The 21,451-nt window shown below is 36.1% G+C and overlaps 1 protein-coding gene across 9 annotated transcripts in view; it reads left to right on the top strand.

Annotated features, from left to right (window-relative positions):
* ZNF148 (zinc finger protein 148) overlaps positions 1–21,451 on the top strand; it is a 149,732-nt gene that overhangs the window by 95,888 nt on the left and 32,393 nt on the right. For all 9 annotated transcript variants that reach the window (XM_008950536.7, XM_008950534.6, XM_055110370.3 and 6 more), the window contains 2 exons: positions 236–359; positions 1,674–1,757. In XM_008950536.7, coding sequence (XP_008948784.1) covers positions 236–359; positions 1,674–1,757 — 208 coding nt within the window. The remainder of the gene's footprint in view (positions 1–235; positions 360–1,673; positions 1,758–21,451) is intronic.

Below are 21,451 nucleotides of genomic sequence, written 5' to 3'. Positions count from 1 at the left end.
TAACCAGCTTCCAAGGTTTTATTAGTGATTTTTGCTCATTCTGAGTCACATTGTACTTTCCTACAGTTAATGATAACATTATTCTAATAGTCTTTTCAAGATCATTTAAGAACAAAATATTTCATAATCTGTGGCGACTGTTGTTTGCATTATCTTTTTTTTAAAATTACTATTTAATTACGTTTTAAAAACTTATTTCTTTTGTTTTTGCCTTTTTTTTTTTTTTTTGAACTAGATCCTTACAATAAATGAGGATGGATCACTTGGTTTGAAAACCCCTAAATCTCACGTTTGTGAGCACTGCAATGCTGCCTTTAGAACGAACTATCACTTACAGAGACATGTCTTCATTCATACAGGTATTTCTTGAATTAAAATGGGCTTGTGGCCATTAAAGTTATTATCTTTGTTATTTTCATCTTCGTGTAACTGTCATTCATTCCTAAGACCATAGCTAATCTGGCATTCCAAATCAGAGATTTTATAGGCCAGAATGTCAGAAGGAAACCAGGAAAAACTCTGAAGTGAGAAAACAATTAGCATGGATGTGTAAAATTAATTAAATAGTCTTAATTGGACACCTGTTTGGCTTAATGTGCTCCATTTAGCTAGAGAAATGATTAAAGAATGTATTATTAAAAGCCTGTTTATCAGTGTTCATTTTTTGTATGTGCAAAATGTCCAGGCAGAGTTTAAAACATGGATTTGGAAATCAAATATAAATAAATGATAGCTAAGATAATGAAATTGTAGAGAACAGTATTAAAGATGACAGACCTTTGGGTAAACAAACTAGACATGTAAGATGAAATGAGGAAGAAAAACAGTTATAAGGGAGATTCATTGAACTAGGAAAATAGTGTCCCAGAAGCTAGTAGAAGATAGAATTCCAAGCAGGATGTGACCAACAGTGCCAGTGCCCTAGGAGGATAGAGGTTAGAGAACCAAGAAAAAATCTTTGGAATAAATAGCAAGGAGATCACAAGTAGCTTTTCAGAAAGCAGAGTATAAGGGTTAAACCGCAAGTGGGCAGTGAAGAATTTGACTTAGAGTAGACTACTCTTTTAAGGAGGTGTAGTGAAAGAGAAGGAGAGAAAGTACTAAGGTAGAAGTGTTTCAGGACTGAAACAAGGTTTCTCAGCATAGAGCAGGCCAGAGAATACTTTCCTTAAAAGGAAAAGCCCCAGCAGAGAGAGAAAGTTTGAAGAGACAGGGTCTTTTAAAAAAGGGATGTTTAGAAAGTTCTGAAGGTTCTGAAGAAAATGTGTAAAAGGGCATAAATGGATGGTTAACTAGGGAGAAAACAGGATGGGCGCACCTTCTTCCAGATAAAAAGGAAGAAAAGATGTTTAGGACACGTGAGAACCTGTATTTCTTTCTCACCCCATGATGTTAAAATTCAATTTTAAATTGTTTTATTTATTTCCTTCCCCCCCTTGAATATATAGATCAAATTTAATCTCATTTTTCTGTGATTGTGAGAATATGAATTTTTAAATCCTGGGAAAAAAATTGAGAGGACATAAAATTCTGTTAATAACATTAAAAATTTGTATGGCTATTTTGTAATTTTCCAAAATTTGGGCATCTAAGATTTTTCTTTCCTCAGAAACAGTAACTAAAAACCATTGTTTTATTCAGTAACTAATTTGTGGATGTGAAATTATTTTAAGGTGAAAAACCATTTCAATGTAGTCAATGTGACATGCGTTTCATACAGAAGTACCTGCTACAGAGACATGAGAAGATTCATACTGGTGAGTGTTAACCACCCTTACTAGGTTCATGAAAATGATTATTTCAAATGGAGGGAAGAATTTTTAATAAGTGGCAGTGACTTGCTGCCATTTCCATTGGTTTAGACTATAAATCACAGATTATCTTTTTTCTCCCTTCAATAAATCAATGTTAACTGTTAAGACTTAACTTTAATGTCCAAGCCCAAGAAATTACTTTGAAATAGAGTTGCATAATAACCTAAAATATATGTTTAAAGTCACAAAAGGAAGGAAGATTTTCTGAAATTGCTATTTCCTTAGGTGTTTACTGAACTCAAAATTATCATTAATTAGTCTGGGGTAGGAAGCAAATTCCTGACTCCTAAAGCAGCAGTACAATTCATTCTCTTTCTTTCCCTTTCATGTATATACCTTACCCTTAGACATGTAATCTTAAAAAGTTGAGAACTGCCAATTTCTCAGTCAAGTTATTAATGATTTAGAAATTAAATATTCTAGAGGATTACTATAAAGGAACACATACCGTAAAAACCTAAGTCTCATTTTAGAGCAAATATTTATTTGCATCTATTTTTGCCAATGGTAAAACCAACTTTTATAAGTAACTTTGATTTAGTAGTCTGTTGACTTTGCCTCTGTTGCCTCTAAGCATGTTGAAAAGTGTTTCTTTAGAATTGATTTCCAGTGTTTTGCTTTTTGTGATGGAATAAAAGCAGAGTTGGTAAATTTGTATAACTTTGAATTTTACATTTGAATAGAATTGAGAATTGTGATAATATGAGAATATTGAAAATATTTAAGTTCTTCGTATTTTTCTGTTTTAAGTACTCAAGCAAGTACCTGCCCAGTGTTGTTATTTCGATGTGTTCTCATGGGACCTGCAGTATTTGTGAAAGGACAGTTTGTCATATAGAAACAACCTTTTCTGTCTGATAACTTTTTTTTCAATTTTCTTTGCCCCCAAAAAGAAGCCTGAATGTGTCTGGTCTGCTTAAATAAAACTTTAACTGGGCTGGGCTCAGTGGCTCATGCCTGTAATCTCAGCACTTTGGGAGGCTGAGGTGGGCGGATCACTTGAGGTCGGGAGTTCGATACCAGCCTGACCAACATGGAAGAAACCCCGTCTCTACTAAAAATACAAAATTAGCCAGGCGTGGTAGCACATGCCTGTAATCCCAGCTACTCGGGAGGCTGAGGCAGGAGAATTGCTTGAACCCGGGAGGCGGAGGTTGCGGTGAGTCGAGATCGCGCCATTGCACTCCAGCCTGGGCAATAAGAGTGAAACTCCGTCTCAAAAATAAATAAAATAAATAAATAAATAAATAAATAAATAAAACTTTAACTGTGCAACATGTCTGTATGCTTGGATGTTCTACTTTTTAACAATCATTTTGCACATTACTAGTTTCAGTTTTTTAAGTAAACATATTCATCTCTTTTTATTAGAAGGGGCTATACTAGGCACTGTGGGAGAAAAAACTTTATAGATTTTGTGTGACTTATAGCTAAATTTAAATTCCTATATAACAATAAAACCTGATCAGATACAAATGAAAGTGATTATTTTTGTGTGTTCTTAATACCTAATAGGTTTTGATATTTTACTCATTCATTCAACAAAAATTTATTGAGCATCCAGTGTTTTTCAAGCACCAGAAATAGATAACATAAGGCAGTTTCTTTCTTTGGAGTTTACGTTCTTGTGGAAAAACAGACGTGGAAAAACACACATATAAGCAGGCACAGTGCAGTTAAGTGTTGTAGAATTTTATACAAAATTCTCAAGATACTATTGTGCCCTGAGGAAGAGACACATGTGCTGTCCGTTCTTAGGGAAGGTGTCACAGAAAAGCCACATGAGGCTAAGTTAAGAATATATGTGCGTGGGTGGGTGTGTATCTGAAAAACATATTTTTGAAACAATACTTACCTTCATTGCACTGTGATATTTTGTGTGTGAGTATGAATTCTTTTTTTAAAAAAGTGCTGGTCACAATCCTGTAATCAACTGCACTAGACCATGGGGAATCTTGGATTTAAGCAGAGTATAATGGGTTGTTAATGTTTGTTTAGAATTTACTAAGTACCAGAAAACTGTGTTAAATATCTCATTTAGTCCTCACATTAATCTTGAAAGGCAGGAGTTATTACTATCCCCATTTTATAGATGAGGAGGTAGTAAGAAGTGCACATAAGTCAAGGAACTTTCCCAAATGTATATATCTAATAAATGATGGAACCAAGATTTCAGCTCAAGCCTCTGTGAGTCCAGAGTACACATGTGAAATCACTGGCTATGCAGAATGGGACTAGAAGCAGAAAGTTATATTTGGGCCTTTTTGAGTTTTTCTTGCTCTGTCACTAAGCCAATTATGGCTTAGCCTTCCTATAGGTATAGTAGCATCTAAAAGTGGTAGAAGCAAAGGCTGGAGTTCTCATGTTAGAGAGAACAGTGTAGAAGAAGATAAGGAGTTGAGAGGAACCAGGGCAAAGCAATCACTAGGGTTCCTTAACAAAGAAAAGTTCTTTTGAAGAGAGAATCAATTCTGCCCTATTGTTCCCTCCCTACTAGGTGGAACTGATATAAGGGGATAGTTTTCCCTTCTTTACTTCGTATTCTTGATTCTTTTTATAGATTCCTTTTAAAGACAGTAAAATGTTTTTTGTTAAACCTATTTGGGAATATATATCTAGAACCACAAATAGGTCTCCATCATTTATTATTCTGTTCTTACTGTTCTTCCTTTCATTTTCTAAGTGACTTTTATTTTTGGAGGAGGGTAGTGCCCTGAAGTTTGCCCATGTGAAGGCTTTCTTTATTTGTAGGCCCTTAGTTTAGAAGAATGCATTTAAATAGTTACGGCATTAAAAAAGATTTTCCATATTTTTATCCATTTTTAAATTGTCAAATGAGTAATGAGTCACCTAACCGACCCTCAAAGGTTGGTGAAAACCATCTGCCCTTAAAGGCTCCATTTTCCATACATCCTTCCTTCTCCCTTTAGGTCTCATTATACTGTCTTCTCCTGTTCCCTCAGGCCTCCAAGCCCATTCTCTGTCCCTTTGCAACATAGTTAAAAATCATTACTTGCTTGGTAGCTGTGGCCAACAATAAAGAAACCTGTGTCTTATTAAAACCAAGAACATAGTTGATTTGGTTTCAAAAGGAAAAATTTTTAATGTGCTCTAGACAGGCTATTATTTAATTCCATTTCCTACATTTGGGCTTGTCTATGAAACACCATTTTAGGGGAGAGTACTTTTTCATCCAGAGGCTGATCCCTGAAATTCTGGTTTAAGCTTTATTCCTTTAGACTATGGCACTGAAAACTGCCACATTGTAAATATCCTCAGGACTGCTATTTTTGGCAGTTATGGGAGATTTACCTTTTTTGTGAATATTATATTTTTTGTGAATATTACAGATCCTTTATTTAGGTGATGTTTTGGATGTGAGAGAGAAGATGAGGATTTGAGGCTAAGGTCGAAGATAATTATAATTGATCATTTTGTTTAGGGCCAGGATTACTGATCAAGCGCATATCAAGGTTAAACATTTATCATCATTGGCAGATTTCCTTGTGGATCAAGTACTTTTGTCTGACGTGCCCTTTCCTTGTCTAAGGTGCCTATTTTAAAAATGCATATATAGAATAAATGTTAGAATGGCATATATCCATAGTTGTGTTATTTTCTTCTCACCCCATGAGCATTTTACTCTAAGAAACTGCCAGTCTTATCACCAAGAGGGATTGAGGAGTAAAAAACTTAAGTACAATTTTTAATTTTATTTTTGTAAATTCCTCTAAATAGTAAGCCACAGAATACCTATCCTGATGTTCTGTTATACAAATTATGGTAGCTTTTTAGTTATGCCAGTTTTCATAATTTATTTTTTATTTCAATTAGTAAAAATGTTACGAAGCTATTTCTATAGGGAAGTTTTTATAAATGATTCTCCTCCCGGCCGGGTGCGGTGGCTCACGCTGTAATCCCAGCACTTTGGGAGGCCACGGCAGGCGGATCACGAGGTCAGGAGTTTGAGAACATAGTGAAACCCAATCTCTACTAAAAATACAAAAATTAGCCAGGCGTGGTGGCACATGCCTTTAGTCCTAGCTACTCGGGAGGCTGAGGCAGGAGAATCGCTTGAACCTGGGAGGCGGAGGTTGTGGTGAGCCGAGCATGCCATTGCACTCCAGCCTGGGCAGCAGAGCAAGACTCCGTCTCAAAAAAAAAAAAGATTCTCTTCCCAAAAAAAAGAGATTTTTGAAAAAACTAAATCACTCAGAATTATATATGTTCACTAGGTTTCTTTTTCCATAAGGTTCTTTTTTAAGCCTTTAGTTCTTAGATGTATCCAGTTCTCTCTGTAAAAATATAAAAACACTGGAAAACCTGTCATCTAAGTTAGTGTTCTTCATGCCTGAAAACACAGCAGTCCTCTTTTTCTCTTTACTATGACTTTTATTCACAACTGTATTAAATAGCTGTATTAAATAGCTGAATAATAACAGCATCTTATTTTTGTAAACCAGTTGGGCTAATGGGGTGGGGTTAGAGAGAATGTTGATTTACTCTTGACTAACTTAGCTTAACCCTTTATATTTCCCTTAGTATGGTTCAGTTATCGATAAAAATTAGTTTTCTGCTCACATTTTTCAAGCCCTAATTTATAGTTAATTAGCTCTAATAGAGAAGTCTTATGAAAGAAAATGTTAAAGACCTACTTAGAGTTTAACTCTTAATTTGTGAGGATGAAGGAAATGAATACTGTTTGTGTAACTGAGAATGTTGTGTGCACTACAAGCTCCTGGCATTGTGATTGCTGAAGCCCAGACTGCACTGGCATGGACAGAGCTTGCCAAGGAAGTATTAAGCAGAGAAGTATGGATTGCTGGGACTGACATTTTCTGCTTTATCAAAGCTTTTAGAAACCAATTTTTTTTTATTTGCAAAGCTGTTAATAATTCATACTAAAAGATTGGTTATACATAAAACATATAAAAGCTTAACACTATATATCAAAATATCCCAATAAAGACATAAAAGAGATCATTTATATGTGTGTATATATGTATATAATTAAAGTATGGTGTAATTAAATATATAAATTGATAAAAACCTGATATATATAAAAATATTAAACCATACTTAAAATTTTTTTTGTTTAGGAGGATAGGGGAAGTCATCCAGAAGATTGATTCCATTTTATTATTATGTCTTACAACAGAAATATGGCAAATCAGAGGCTTTATAATGAAAGTTGCCCAGTTTTCAATTAAGTGTATGTATTTTATGTATGAGTATCCCTACCCCTCAAATCTATATAGAATGTTTTTGTTAGTTCATAGCAGCTATATTTAAAAAAGATGTGTAGCATTTGTTTTAACAAGTCTTTAACAAATTGAGACTTGGTTGAAGTGGTCTCATTCTTACATATAGTCATTGAATGAATGAACATGTGAATCATGTGACTCACAATTTGATGAAGCATATGTCAGATTTCCAACACAATGATGCAGACAACCTGTGCTTTAGAATTTCATTGAAATAGACCAGACAATTCAGATTGGTGTCTTCATGGAAGAGATAGAACTTAAGTGATCTCAAGAGTGAATTTGATTTAGGCTTTGTAATCCATGTGTTGCATGGGAGTCAAGTGTCATCACAGGAACCATAGGTAGTAAAGCAAAGGCATGATGGAAGCCAGGACCAGAAAGAAAATCTACAGTGTACTGAAGGAAGTTGGGAATCGTTGGGCGAGAAGAGGTAAACAGATACTCAGATAATCGATTCAGAAACACACACAGGGTAGCAAGTTAAAACTGAGGCAGACAGGCAAACACCCAGACAGTTGCAGATGCTGGACAAGAGGCCAAGCAGTGTGTCATATATCCTGGCTTAAAAGAACCGGAAGGAGGCAGGTACTTCATTGCAGTTTTAAAAAACCTAGCAATTCCTAAGAATTCATGATTATCATAAACCTAGTGATACTCAAGTAAATTTATTGAGTACCTGTTCTCCACCAAGCACTGTAACCCAATACATAAGTTATCTCACTTTATCCACACAGCAGTCCTGTGAGGGAGGGTACTGGTATTCCTGTTTTACAGATAAGGTTCAAAATGATTAAGTCACCTCCCTCAGTGCGTATAACTGGTAAATAACAATCTAGCTCTTCAAAGTTTGTGCCCTTAACCAATATGCTGTTGAAAGGGTAGATCAAGCACCAAGGAAATTTCGAAGTGACATCAACTTTTGGTTTTAACTAGGGAGATTTTTATTTTGTTCAGGTAAGGGTAAAGCCAGTCCTGAACCTGGCCTGTAGCCTGTATGTATGTAGCCTTCTATGCTTCACTGAAACGAAGTCTGTGGGTGTAGGGGTAAGACCGGATTTCACAACGGAGTGGGCAGAGGCAAGATGTGCATGTAAATGGCCATTCTGAGGAAAGCAGGAAGGACGGGGAGAGTGGGGGTGAGGAGATAAGTCTAGAAAGCTTGATTTTGGAATTGCATTGTCTAGCCTTGATGCTAAGCTAAGGAATGTCAGATTTATCTTGTAAAGCATTATAAGATACCAAGGCATTTAACTGCCATGTTAAAAAAAAATACTGTTTTGTGAGGAAAGTTGGAAATTTGGAAAATAAGTTACTGTTAATCATAACTAATATGAAGAAAATTGTATAATATTTAATATTTTTATGCTAAAATATTTACTCATAATTACAAATGTATTAATCAAATTTAGGTATTTAAATTTTTTTAAAACAAATGGAACAACATAGTTAAGCTTTAAGGAATGTAATATTACTTTAGCTTTGGTCAGTTTGAGAAGTAGGCAAAACTTAAATACTTTTTTTGTTTTCAGAGATGAAGTCTCCCTCTGTTGCCTAGGCTGGAGTGCAGTGGCATGATCATAGCTCACTGCAGCCTCCACCTCCTGGGCTCAAGCAATCCTCCTGCCTTAGCTTCCTTGAGTTTCTGGGACTACAGGTGTGCACCAGCATGCCTGGCTAAAGTTATTTTTCACAGTAGTTTCTTATTTTTCTTATTTGTCCATAGTATGGTTTGGTTTGCCTTTTTAAAATATTTTCAAAAACTGTAGAAAATGTACTCTGAAACAAGATAAGTTTCTCTACTCTTTGACTTGTTAACCTGCCTTCCTTTAATGTAGGGCCCCCTGAAAAATTATTTTACATTCTACAGAAGATGAAACATTCATTCAGTTGGGTCTAGACATAATGCTTTGTTTTACAAATTATTTCACACCATGTTCTTTTGGAAAAATACTCAATTACTTCTTTAAACTCAAACTCCTGAAGACCTCAGGATTTTTGAATATTGGAAGCACACCACCATGCCTGGGTAATCTTTTTTAATTTTTTGTATTTTTTTTTTTTTAGAGATGGAGTCTCCCTATGTATCCCAGGCTGGTCTGGAACTCCTGGGCTCAAGTGATCCTCCGATTTTGGCCTCCCAGAGTGCTGAGATTATAGGCCTGAGCCACTGTGCCTAGCTTCAGTGTGCGTTTTTAATTATTCCAGAAAATATACTCAGTTTACTCTTAATTACCTAGGAGTGAATTGATGAGGTCATAGGTTAATTATTAAACTTTTTTTAATTAAAATTTTTACTTTAGATTCAGGGGGTACGTATGCAAGTTTCTTACAAGGGGATATTGCATGATTCTGAGATTTGGGCTTCTATTAATCCTGTCACCCAGACAGTGAACATAGTACCCAATAGGAAGTTTTTCAGGCCTTTCCCCCATTCCTTCTCTTCTTCCTTTTGGAGTCCCTAGTGTCTATGTCTATTGTTCCCATTTTTTACGTCTGTGTGTACCCAAGATTTAACTCCCACTTATAAGTGGGAACATGTGTTTTTTGGTTTTCTGTTTTTTATGTTAATTCACTTAGGGTGATTGACTCCAGCTGCATCCATGTTTCTGCAACAGACATGATTTTGCTCTTTTTATGGCTGTGTAGTATTCCATGGTGTATATGTACCACATTTTCTTTATCTAGTCCACTGCTGATGGTTACCTGTGTTGATTTTGTGTCTTTGCTTTTGTGAATAGTGCTGCCATAAACATATGAGTGCATGTGTCATTTGGTAGAATTTTTTTTTTCCTTTGGGTATGTACCCAGTAATGGGATCGCTGGGTCAAATGGTAGTTTTGTTTTTACTTCCTTGAGAAATCTCCAGACTGTTTTTCACAGTCGCTGAAATAATTCACGTCTACCAATAATGTATAAGTGTTCCCTTTTCTCTGTAGCTTCGCCAACATGTTTTTTTTTTTTTTTGACATTTTAATAATAGCCCTTCTTAGGGGTGTGAGATAGTATCTCATTGTGGTGTTCATTGTTTTTTTTTTTTAAAGATGGTGTTGCTGTGTCACTTAGGCTGGTGTGCGATGGCATGATCTGGACTCACTGTGGCCTCAACCTCCCGGGCTCAAGCGATCCTCCCACCTCAGGCTTCTGAGTAGCTGGGACTGCAGGTGCACACCACCACTTGCAGCTAATTTTTGCTTTTTTTTTTTTTTTTTTTTTTTTTGGTAGAGACCGGGCTTCACCATGTTGCCCAGGCTGGTCTCAAATTGCTGGGCTCAAGCGATCCACCTGCCTTAGCCTCCTAAAGTACTGGGATTACAGGAATAAGCCACTGTGCCTGACCTTTTTCATATGTTGACTGCTTGTATGTCTTATTTTGAGAAGTGTCTGTTCTCATGTCCTTTGACCAGTTTTTAATGGGGTTGTTTTTTGCTTGTTGATTTAACTGCCTTACAGGTTCTGGATATTAGTTTCTTGTTGAATGCATAGTTTGTAAATATTCTCTCCCATTCTGTAGGTTGTCTGTTTACTCTGCTGATTCTTTTGCTATGCAGAAACTCTAGTTTCTTTAAGTCCCACTTGTCAATTTTTGTTTTTGTTGCAGTTTTTTTTGTAGAGATCAGGTCTTGCCATGTTGCCCAGGCTGGTCTTGAACTCCTGGCCTCAAGCAGTCCTCTTACTTTGGCCTCCCAAAGTGCTAGGATTGCAGGTATGAACCACTATGTCCTGCCTGTCAGTTTTCATTGTTGTTGCAATTGCGGGACTTAGTCATAAATTCTTCGCCAAGGCTTATGTCTGGAAGGGTATTTCCTAGGTTTTCTTCCAGGATTTTTATAGTTTTTGTTTTACATTTAAGTCTTTAATTTGTCTTGCATTAATTTTTGCATATGGTGATAGGTAGAAGTCTACTTTCATTCTTTTGGATATGGTTAGCTAGTTTCCACTGCACCATTTATTAGGGGTCTTTTCCCCATTGATTATTTTTTGCCAACTTTCTTGAATATCAATTGGTTGTAGGTGTGCAGCTTTTTTTTCTGGGTTCTCTATTCTGTTCCATTGGTTTGTGTATCTATTTTTGTACCAGTACCATGCTGTTTTGGTTACTGTAGCCTGTAGTATAGTTTGAAGTCCTGGTTTTGTTCTTTTTTGGCTAGGATTGCTTTGGCTTTTGGGGCTGGTTTTTTTTTTTTTTTTTTTTTTGGTTCTATATAAATTTTAGAATAGTTTTTTCTATGTCTGTGAAAAATGATATTAGTAGTTCGATAGGAATGGTGGTGAATCTGTAGATTGCTTTGGGAAGTATGGACAATTTTAATGTTATTGATTCTTCTAGTTCGTTAACATGGAACTTTTTTTCGTTTGTTTATGTCATCTATGATTTCCTTCAGCAGTGTTTTTTAGTTCTTCTTATAGAGATCTTTCACCTTCTTGGTTAGATGTATTCCTAGGGTATGAGTATGTGTGTGTGCATCTAGTGTAAATGGGATTATGTTCTTGATTTGCCTCTCAGCTGAATGTTATTGGTGTATAGAAACGCTGTTGATTTTGTATCCTGAAACTTTACTGAAATTGTTTATCATGTCTAGGAGCCTTTTGGCAGAGTCTTTAGGGCTTTCTAGATACTGAATCATATGGTCAGCAAAGAGAGATAATTTGAGTGTCTCTTTTCCTATTTGGATGTCTTTTATTTCTTTCTCTTGCCTGATTACTCTGGCTAGGACTTCCAGTACTATGTTGAAGAGGAGTGATGAGAATAGGCGTCCTTGTCTTGTTCCAGTTCTTAGGGGGAATGTGTCCAGCTTTTGCCTGTTCAGCATAGTGTTGATTGTGGTTTGTCATAGATGGCTCTTATTATTGTGAGGTATGTTCCTTTGATGCCTAGTTTTTTGAGGGTTTTTATAATGAAGGGATGTTGGATTTTATCAAAAGCTGTTCCTGTGTCTATTGAGATGATCATATGATTATGTGATTTTTGTTTTTAATTCTGTTTATTTGGTGAATCACATTCATTGATTTGCATATGGTGAACCAGCATTGCATCCCGGGAATAAAGCATACTTGATCAAACTGAATTAACTTTTTGGTGTGCTCCTAGATTCAGTTTGCTAGTATTTTGTTCAGGATTTTTGCATCTATTTCCATCAGGGATGTTGGCCTTTAGTTTTGTTTTTTTTTCCCCCGTTGTGTCTTTGCCAGATTTTGGTATCAGGATGATACTGGTTTCATAGAATGAGTTAGGGAGGAATCCCTTCTCCTTGATTTTTTGGAATGGTTTCAGTAGGATTGGTACCAGCTGTCTTTTGTACATTTGGTAGAATTCAGCTGTGAATCCATCTGGTCCAGGGCTTTTTTTTTTTTTTTTCTTTCCTGGTTGGTGTGTTTTTTATTAGTGATTTAATTTTGGAACTCGTTATTGATCTGTTCAAGGTTTGAATTTTTTCCTGATTCAATCTTGGGAGGTGTGTGTTTATAAGAATTTAACTATATTCTCTAGATTTTCTAGTTTGTGTGTATAGGGGTGTTCATAATAATCTCACTGGAGCTTTTGTATTTCTGTGGGATTAGTTATAATGTCACTTTTGTTGTTTCTGATTGTGCTTATTTGAATCTTTTTCTTTGTTAATCTAGCTAGTGGTCTGTCAATCTTGTTTATCCTTTCAAAGAACCAACTTTTTGTTTTGATTCTTTGTATGGTTTTTGGGTCTCAGTTTCATTTCTACTCTGTTTTCTTTTATTCCGTTAGCCTTGGGATTAGTTTGTTCTTGTTTTTCTAGTTCCTTTAGGTGTGATGTTACATGATTAATTTGAAATCTTTCTGTCCTCTTGATGTGGGAGTTTAGTGCTATAAACTTTCCTCTTAACACTGCTTTTGCTGCATTCTATAGATTTTGGTAGGTTGTGTCTCTGTTTTCGTTTGTTTCAAAGAATATTTTGATTTCTGCCTTGATTTCATTGTTTATCCAAAAGTCATTCAGGAGCAAGTTGTTTAGTTTCTAGTAATTGTATGGTTTTGAGGGTTCTTCTTGGTATTGATACCTATTTTTATTCCAGTGTGGTCTGAGAATGTGCTTGGTATGACTTCCATTTTTTTGAATTTATTGAGACTTGATTTATGGCCCAGCAAGAGGTTGATCTTAGAATATGTTCTGTGTGCAAATGAGAAAAATGTATTTTCTATGGTTGTTGGGTAGAGTATACTGTAGAGCTCTATTAGGTCCAGTTGGTCAAGTGAGAAATTAGACACTTGTCCAGAATTTCTGTGTTAGTTTTCTGCCTCAATAATCTATTTAAGGCTGTCAGTGGGATGTTGAAGTCTCCCATTATTGTATGGCTGTATACATCTTTTCCTAGGTTTAGACGTATTTGCTTTATGAATCTAGGTGCTCCAATTTTGGGTGCATATATATTTAGGATAGTTAAGTCTTCTTGTTGAATTGAACCCTTTATCATTATAAAATGACCTTCTTTGTCTTTTTTTACTGTTGGTTTAAAGTCTGTTTTATCTGATACAAGAATAATGACCCCTACTCTTTCTTGTTTTACATTTGTGTGATTAGTTAAAATTAAAGAGACAAATGCATTCATTAAAAAAACAAAATGACTGCAAACACAAAAAGAACAACCTATTTGTTGCTGTTTGAAGACACACAGTATTCTATATGGGCCTATTGTACTTACATAATGGAGGAACTCTACCTTAAAAATCAATCATATATATTCTTTCCCACTTCATCTCTCTTCACCTTAAAAATCAATCATATATGGTCTTGCCCACTTCATCTAACTTTTAGTTCTTTATCAATGGATAGAGGGGGAGGACGTGGAGTTTGATCCACTCTAACTCTAGAGTCCTGAGAAAGTCTAACTTTATCCCAATAGAAAAATCTTGTTGTGCTCTACCTGTTCTTCAGACATTTTGTTTTCTTAAATGATATTTAGGAGAAATAGACAATGGACTTATAGGAACCTGAAAGGTATTATTTTAAAATGTTAGGATTCCGTGACAAATCCAAGGGAGTTTGGCTTATGCAGAAGCCTTTGACAAAAATGCTAGAGACTGGCTGGGAAACTTTTGAGGTGCTGTTATTAAGGAGATGCGATGCCAGGCAAGGCTGAAGAAGCTCTTGATTGTTACAGGGTGAGTGGAGGCTAGCTACTAAAAGCAATACTTGATACTATGCTTTAATCATCCAGACTTCAGCTAGATTATTTAGTAGGAGAATTTGCTCAGTGTCTAACATTATCTAGGCCTTTTCTGATATTAAAAAGTAAAAGATTGCAGTGAAAAAATAAGCAGTAGTAACAGACTATCTTAGCAGAATAAAAGTATTTTTGTTCATTTTCCACCTTGTATTTTATGTGGTATTTTGTATTCGAAAGCTGTTCTTGGAATATTGTGTATAAACTTGAAGTTTACATGAAATCATTACTCTTTTGAACTGAGAGTTAAAGCTACTTACTCTATAACAGCCTGGATATATTCACTCAGCAGCGTTTGGGTTGTAGATCTAATTAATTAGCCATTAAATTTTTTTCCCCTGAAGGAAACTAACTTCTGAAACTAATCTCAGTCTCTCTTTCCCCTGCCTCATTGAAATGATTGTTTAATGATGAGATTTCTTAGGAATACTACTATCATACTCTAGCAAAGTATATTTTATTAAGTGATGAGGTTCTGAAAAAGACCTGAAGACTGAAAATTGAATGAAATGGACATGAAAGGCATTTCAGAGGAAAAATAATTACAGATGAAATTTAATAGTAGTTTAAACAGAAGAAATTGGAGTGAAACTAATATAGGAGAATGGCTTTTAAACTTTTTTTGATGGAACTCTGATTCTCAAATGAAATCCTACATGGTATCAACATCAATAGTCAATTAAAAAACAAGGCAGATGATTTCAAGTGGTTTTCCTTGGCCATTGATGAGTTGACAGATGGTACCAATTACTATGATCTGTTTCTATCCACTTCTGACACCAAGTGTGTGGGTTTTTCCTCATACCAACAAACACTTCTCCAACTCTTTGGACACCAGCCGGCTGTCCTATTATACAGTTTAATTAAATGCTGACACTAACTACTTGGAGTTAGCATCAGATCCTGCAAATTAAGGGCTCAGTCCCACAGGGCTGCCCCCTCTTCGGATGCCAATCACAAGTTTAGGCCTCTTGTACTTCTGACCAACTGGCTATAAATCATGGGGGGAGGGAGTTTGGATAATTTGCTATAACAGTTTACAGAACCCAGGAAAGCGCTTTACTTACATTTACCATTTTATTACAAAGGATTCAGATGTACAGCCAGATGAAGAGGGTCCACAGGACAAGGTCTGGAAGGGTCCCAAGTACCGGAGCTTCTGTCTTGTGGATTTAGGGTGTGCCACCATCCTGGCACTTGGATGTGTTCACCAACCCAGAAGCTCTCAGAACCTCATTACTTAGGGGCTTTTATGGAGGTTAGTAATGTAGGCATGATGGATTGATTATTAACTCAGTTTCTAGCCCTTCTTCCCTTCCTGGAGGTTGAGGAGAATGGGGCTGAAATTTCTAGGCTTCTACTCAAGGCCTTGTCTTTCTGGTGACCAGCCCCTATCCTGAAGCTATCTAGGGTCCCAGAAAGAGTTGCCTCATTAGAACGAAAGAGGCTTCTATCACCCAGGAAATCCCTAGGGTTTCAGGAGTTCTGTGTCAGGAATAAAAGACACTGCTATCACTCAGGAAATTGAAAGGATTTTAGGAGCTCTGTCAGGAATCAGGGACAAAGACCAAATATTAGAACAAAAGATGCTTTTATCACCCCGATCACTCAGGAAATTACTAGAGTTTTAGGAGCTCTTTGTCTGGACCTGGGGACAAAAATTGAATGTATATTTCTTTTTTTTTTTTTGAGACAGAGTCTTACTCTATTTCCTAGGCTGGAGTGCAGTGGCACAATCTTGGCTCACTGCAACCTCAGTCTCCCGGGTTCAAGTGATTCTCCTGCCCCAGCCTCCTGAGTACCTGGGATTACAGGTGCATGCCACCACACCCGGCTAATTTTTGTATTTGTAGTAGAGACAGGGTTCCACCATGTTGGCCAGGCTGGTCTCGAACTCCTCACCTCAGATGACCCACCCGTCTTGGCTTCCCAAAGTCCTGGGATTACAGGCTCGTGAGCCACCGTGCCCAGCCTAAATATATATTTCTTATACTACAATATTACCCTGTTATTTACTCAAGAAGTCAATACTAGGTTTGAAGTGACTGAAGAATTCGTCTCTGTGCAACAACTATAGGCAAGAATAGTTTCAAAATGGAATTATACACTTTAAATGGATGAATGGAATGGTATGCAACTTAAATGTCAAGGTGTTTTCAAAAAAATGAGTAAAGAACTTGACAAAACATTTTAATATAAACTGAAGTGGATCTGCTAAGTTGTGTTACAGCGAATGGTGGGGAAAAAAATACATGTGGAACAGAATAGTTTAGTTGAACTAATTTACAAAGCTTGAGAAATACAAAGCATTTAAAGTTTATGGCCTTTCATGTTAGTATTTGTGACCAGTACTTTGTGAGAAACATTTGAATACATTATGTGTCATTGAACCAATAGTGTCAATAGTGAACTTCATTTGCTCTGGTGGGCTTAACTGTTATCAGTGTTCTGTGAATTTCTGTCAGCTATGGAAGCTGAATGTTCTGATTTACTCTATTATATAGCAGTTTAATATCTTAGAAGTGGTAAAGTCTTATTGGGAGCTTTTGAATGTAAAGCCAAAATTAAACTTTTTCTGAATTAATATCACCAATCTCAATCACTGAAGAATAGCTTTAGAAATTAGCTTCTGCTGAAGACTTGAAAATGTTTCGTAATAAATTCAGCCTGTTATTACAAGGGAAACCAGTGTTTATATGTGAAATTTCTCCCATGATAAAGTTATCTTGACAGCACCTAATATTGAATCACAAAATGCTGTTTTATGTACTTCCTATGCTATCAGAACAAGAAGCAAAATCTCCACTCTCACACAAATAGGCAGTGGATATATTTTCCAAGCTCAAACTACAATTTCGTCAGATTTTGGACCTTGATGCAAGTGCAAAGAAAGTTTTCATATTTCAGAATCCACTTAATTGTGCAACTCTGCCTACTCTTTAATTGGAAGTAGTTAATGTCCAGTGTAATACATGATAAAAGGCAAATATCAGGGATCTAATAAAATTTTCTGTAAATGCCTTCCAAGTGGTGAATAATGCTTGATAAAATCACATTTTCATGGATTGATATCAGTATCTGTCTTTGTGACAAGACGGTTTCAAAGATGAAATGCATAAAATCTCATTGCAGATCAGCATTAACATACATTTACAATTGACTTTAATGATAGGGAATGCTAATTTTGAAGCCCTATAAAAGAGAATTCCAGCGTTTTCATTAGTAGAACTGTATGGTGAAAAGTTATGCATTATTATTATTATCATAGTTTGAATTTCATTAATAAAATTTTTGTGGAAATTGTTTTCTCTCTTATATGAGTTTGTATACAGTATCCTTGATTTTACCTTTTGGTCTACAAAGCTTAATATTATTTACTCTGTGGCCCTTTGTGTTAAAAAAAAAAAAAAAAAAGCTTGTCAACCCCTGTCAGGTTATTTTGAATGCCCCACCCTCTCAGTTCTTAGACCTCTGTTTTCTTGGTGACACTGTCATTTATTCTTCCTCTGTCATGGTCATGTTAGACTAGTGCTCATCAAGCTTTAGTCTTCCTGTGACTGTAGTTTCTTATTTCCCAGGCACTCTCTCCTATCAGTCCTCCTCATGTCGTTTAGTACTTAGGTTTCAACAGTCCTTTGTCTTCACGAGGACCCACAATCCAGTGATTCTACCTCCTTTTCACTATCCCTCATTTTCCTCATATCTTCATTTTCCTTATTTAATTTAAATTGTCATCATTTATCATATTCACTACCTTGCTTACATTCATACCCTTGCCCTCTCATACATAGTACTTACGTTGGCTAAATTACAGCCATAAGTAAATTTAATGATCTTTTTATTCACCTGACTGTGTTACTCCAACAGAAAGCCACAGTGAATTAGGGTCACTTTAGATTTTAAGAGGGCCCATAATGACTTCTGGAAATGATTTCCTTAGTCCTTTCATTCTCCTGCTCATCCAGATTGGGTCTTTAGTTCAAACAATCGGCCAGCTCCACCTGTCTATTGTCGTAATTAAAATTTTATTGGAACAGAGCCTTACCAGTTCCTTAATGTATTATCTATGGCTACGCAGCAAAGCTGAGTAGCTGTGACAGAGATCATATGGCCCCTGAAAGCCTAAAATATTTGCTTTGTGGCCCTTTTAAAAGCTTGTCAGTCTTTCTCCTAAACAGGTGTTTCATACATTCTCCTTTCCATAAACCTCCAACACTTCCCCCACCCTGTATCAATCACTGAGCAAATTGAAGTAATCAGACGAGAAATTCAGTAAGTTTGTAGTACTTCTGCTTATCAATAAATCAGGAAGTTTTGATCTTTTGGAGAAAGATGGGCAAATAGTGATTTATTTTATTTTGCAAAAAAGCTCAGGATTTTTTCCAATGTTTTGTTTAAGTATGTTTAGGTATGTATAGGTAGTTTAAATCTTCGTTTTCCATGAAGGGAAATATGTGTTGTTGACCTCAGACTTCTTTTAATGTACAATTTACATACAATAAGCTTTACCATTTTTAGTGTATAGTTCTGTGCGTGTTGACAGTTTTGTAACTACTACCATAGTCAAGATACAGACTAGTTCGGTCACTCCCCAAGGGTCCCTTGCACTTTTTGAAGTGAGCCCCTCTCCTACCAACACCCCATGACAAACACTGATAAGATTTTTGTCTCTGTAGTTTTGCCTCTTCCAGAACATCGTATAAATTGAATTATATGGTATGTAGCCTTTTGAATCTGACTTACTTCACTTAGTATAGTGCATTTGAAAGTCATCTGTGTTGATGCACCAATAATTCATTGCTTTTTATTGCTGAGTAGTATTCCATTGGGAAAATACCTTGGAGTGATATTGCTGGGTCATATGATAAATGGACAGGCATACCTCATTTTATTGCACTTCACTTTACTACACTTCGCAAATTACAGTGTTTTTTTTTTTAATTGAAGGTTTATGGCAACCCTGTGTTGAGCGTCTGTCAGCATCATGTTTCCAGCAGCGTGCACTCACTTTCTATCTCTGTGTCACATTTTGATAATTCTTTCAATATTTCAGATCTTTTCAGTATTACCTGTTGTGGTGATTTGTGATCGGTGATCTTTGATGTTACTATTGTAATTGTTTTGGGGCACCACAAACTGCACCCACATAAGAGAGTGAACTTAATCGATAAGTGTTGTGTATGTTCCAACTGCTCCACCAACTGGCTGTTCCCTCATTTCTCTGCCTCTACTGTGACCCCATTTCCTGAGACACTACAATATTGAAATTAAGCCAGTTAACCCTGCAGTGGCCTCTAAGTGTGCAAGTGAAAGGAAAATTTGCACACCTCTCACTTTAAGTCAAAAGCTAGAAATGATTAAGCTTAGTGAGGAAGATACGTTGAAAGCCAAGAGAGGCTGAAAAGCTAGGTCTCTTGTGCCAGTAAGCCAAGTTGTGAATGCAAAGGAAAAAGTTCTTAAAGGAAATTAAAAGTACTACTGTAGCCCCCTGACCTCAAGTGGTCTGCCTTCCTCAGCCTCCCAAAGTGCTGAGATTGCAGGTATGAGCCACCGCACCCAGTGCAATAAAGTATTTTTAAATTGTGATAATGTACATTGGTTTTTTTTAGACGTAATGCTATTTTACAGTTAATAGGCTATAGTATAATGTAAACATAACTTTTACATGTTTTACATGCACTGAGAAAAAAATTTGTGTGACTTGCTTTATTGTGATGTTAGCTTTATTGTGGTTGTCTGGAACTGAACCTGCAATATCTCCAAGGTATGCCTGTATGTTTAATGTTATGAAAAATCACCATAGCATTTTCCAAAGCAACTATGCCATTTTACATCTCCACAGTATCTTATGAGATTTCTGGTTGATCTGTGTCCTTGACAGCACTTGGCACTGCTATATTTCATTTTAGTCATTCTAATAAGTGTGTACTAGTATCTCACTGTGGTTTTACTATAAGGACCTAACATGTTGAGCATTTTTTCATGTGTTTATTTGTATATTGGGTAGAGGAATAATGTGTCTGTTCAGCTATTTTACGCATTTAAAAAATTGGATTGTTTCTTTCCTTATTGTTGATTTTTGAGAGTTTTTCATTTATTGGATATGTGATTTGCAATTTTTTTCCCATAGATTGTTTTTCAAATTGATGAAGTATTTTTTTCTCAAAAGGCCTCTTAGTACTTTCCAAGATATAACATCATGCTTAATTTTATTTTTCTGTGCAATATACAATTAACTTCATATTTCTAACTGTAATACAAAATAAAAAGTAAAAGGGTAATGAGTTTACATTAACATATTTTTTTGAAATAGGCAGAAATCCAAAACCAAAAATGTGGCATATCAGTTAGATTTGATTTTTCTTTGTTGAGTTTGGAGCCTAAGTTTTATTATATATTTTAAAGAACATTATGAATTTTTAAATATTCAGTGGGTAATGTAAGTATTCTTACATAACATCTATTTCTTAAAAAATGGGTTAGACTGTTTTAAGTAAAATAAGTTACTTAAAATAAAAGTTTACTACCAAACTGAAGCACTAAAAGATTTAACTTATATCATATGGGTAATAAATTACATTTGGAAAATATTTTAACATATGATTAATTTGTATTTATTCTTACTAATTTTCAGATTCATGCTTTGCTTGTAACAATTAAAATGTAGTTACAGCCAGGTGCAGTGGTGCACACCTGTAGACCCAGCTACTTGGGAGGATAAGGTGGGAGAATCACATCATGAGCCCAGGAGTTTGAGCCCAGCCTGGGTAACATAGGAAGACGCTATCCCCCTTTTTTTTTTTTGAGATGGAGTCTCACTGTCTCCCAGGCTGGAGTGCAGTGGCGCAATCTCGGCTCACTGCAAGCTCTGCCTCCCGGGTTCACGCCATTCTCCTGCCTCAGCCTCCCGAGTAGCTGGGAATACAGGCACCTGCCACCACGCCCGGCTAATTTTTTTTGTATTTTTTAGTAGAGATGGGGTTTCACCGTGTTAGCCAGGATGGTTTCGATCTCCTGACCTCGTGATCCGCCCACCTTGGCCTCCCAAAGTGCTGGGATTACAGGCATGAGCCACTGCACCCGGCCGGAAGATGCTATCTCTTTAAAAAAAATGCAGTTACCACAGTATATATGAAATTAACAGTATGATCTCAGTAAGTGAAGACCCTCATTCAC

Source organism: Pan paniscus, chromosome 2 (assembly GCF_029289425.2).
Source record: "Pan paniscus chromosome 2, NHGRI_mPanPan1-v2.0_pri, whole genome shotgun sequence".
NCBI classification, from domain to species: domain Eukaryota; kingdom Metazoa; phylum Chordata; class Mammalia; order Primates; family Hominidae; genus Pan; species Pan paniscus.
This window is presented reverse-complemented; position numbering and strand designations above follow the sequence as displayed.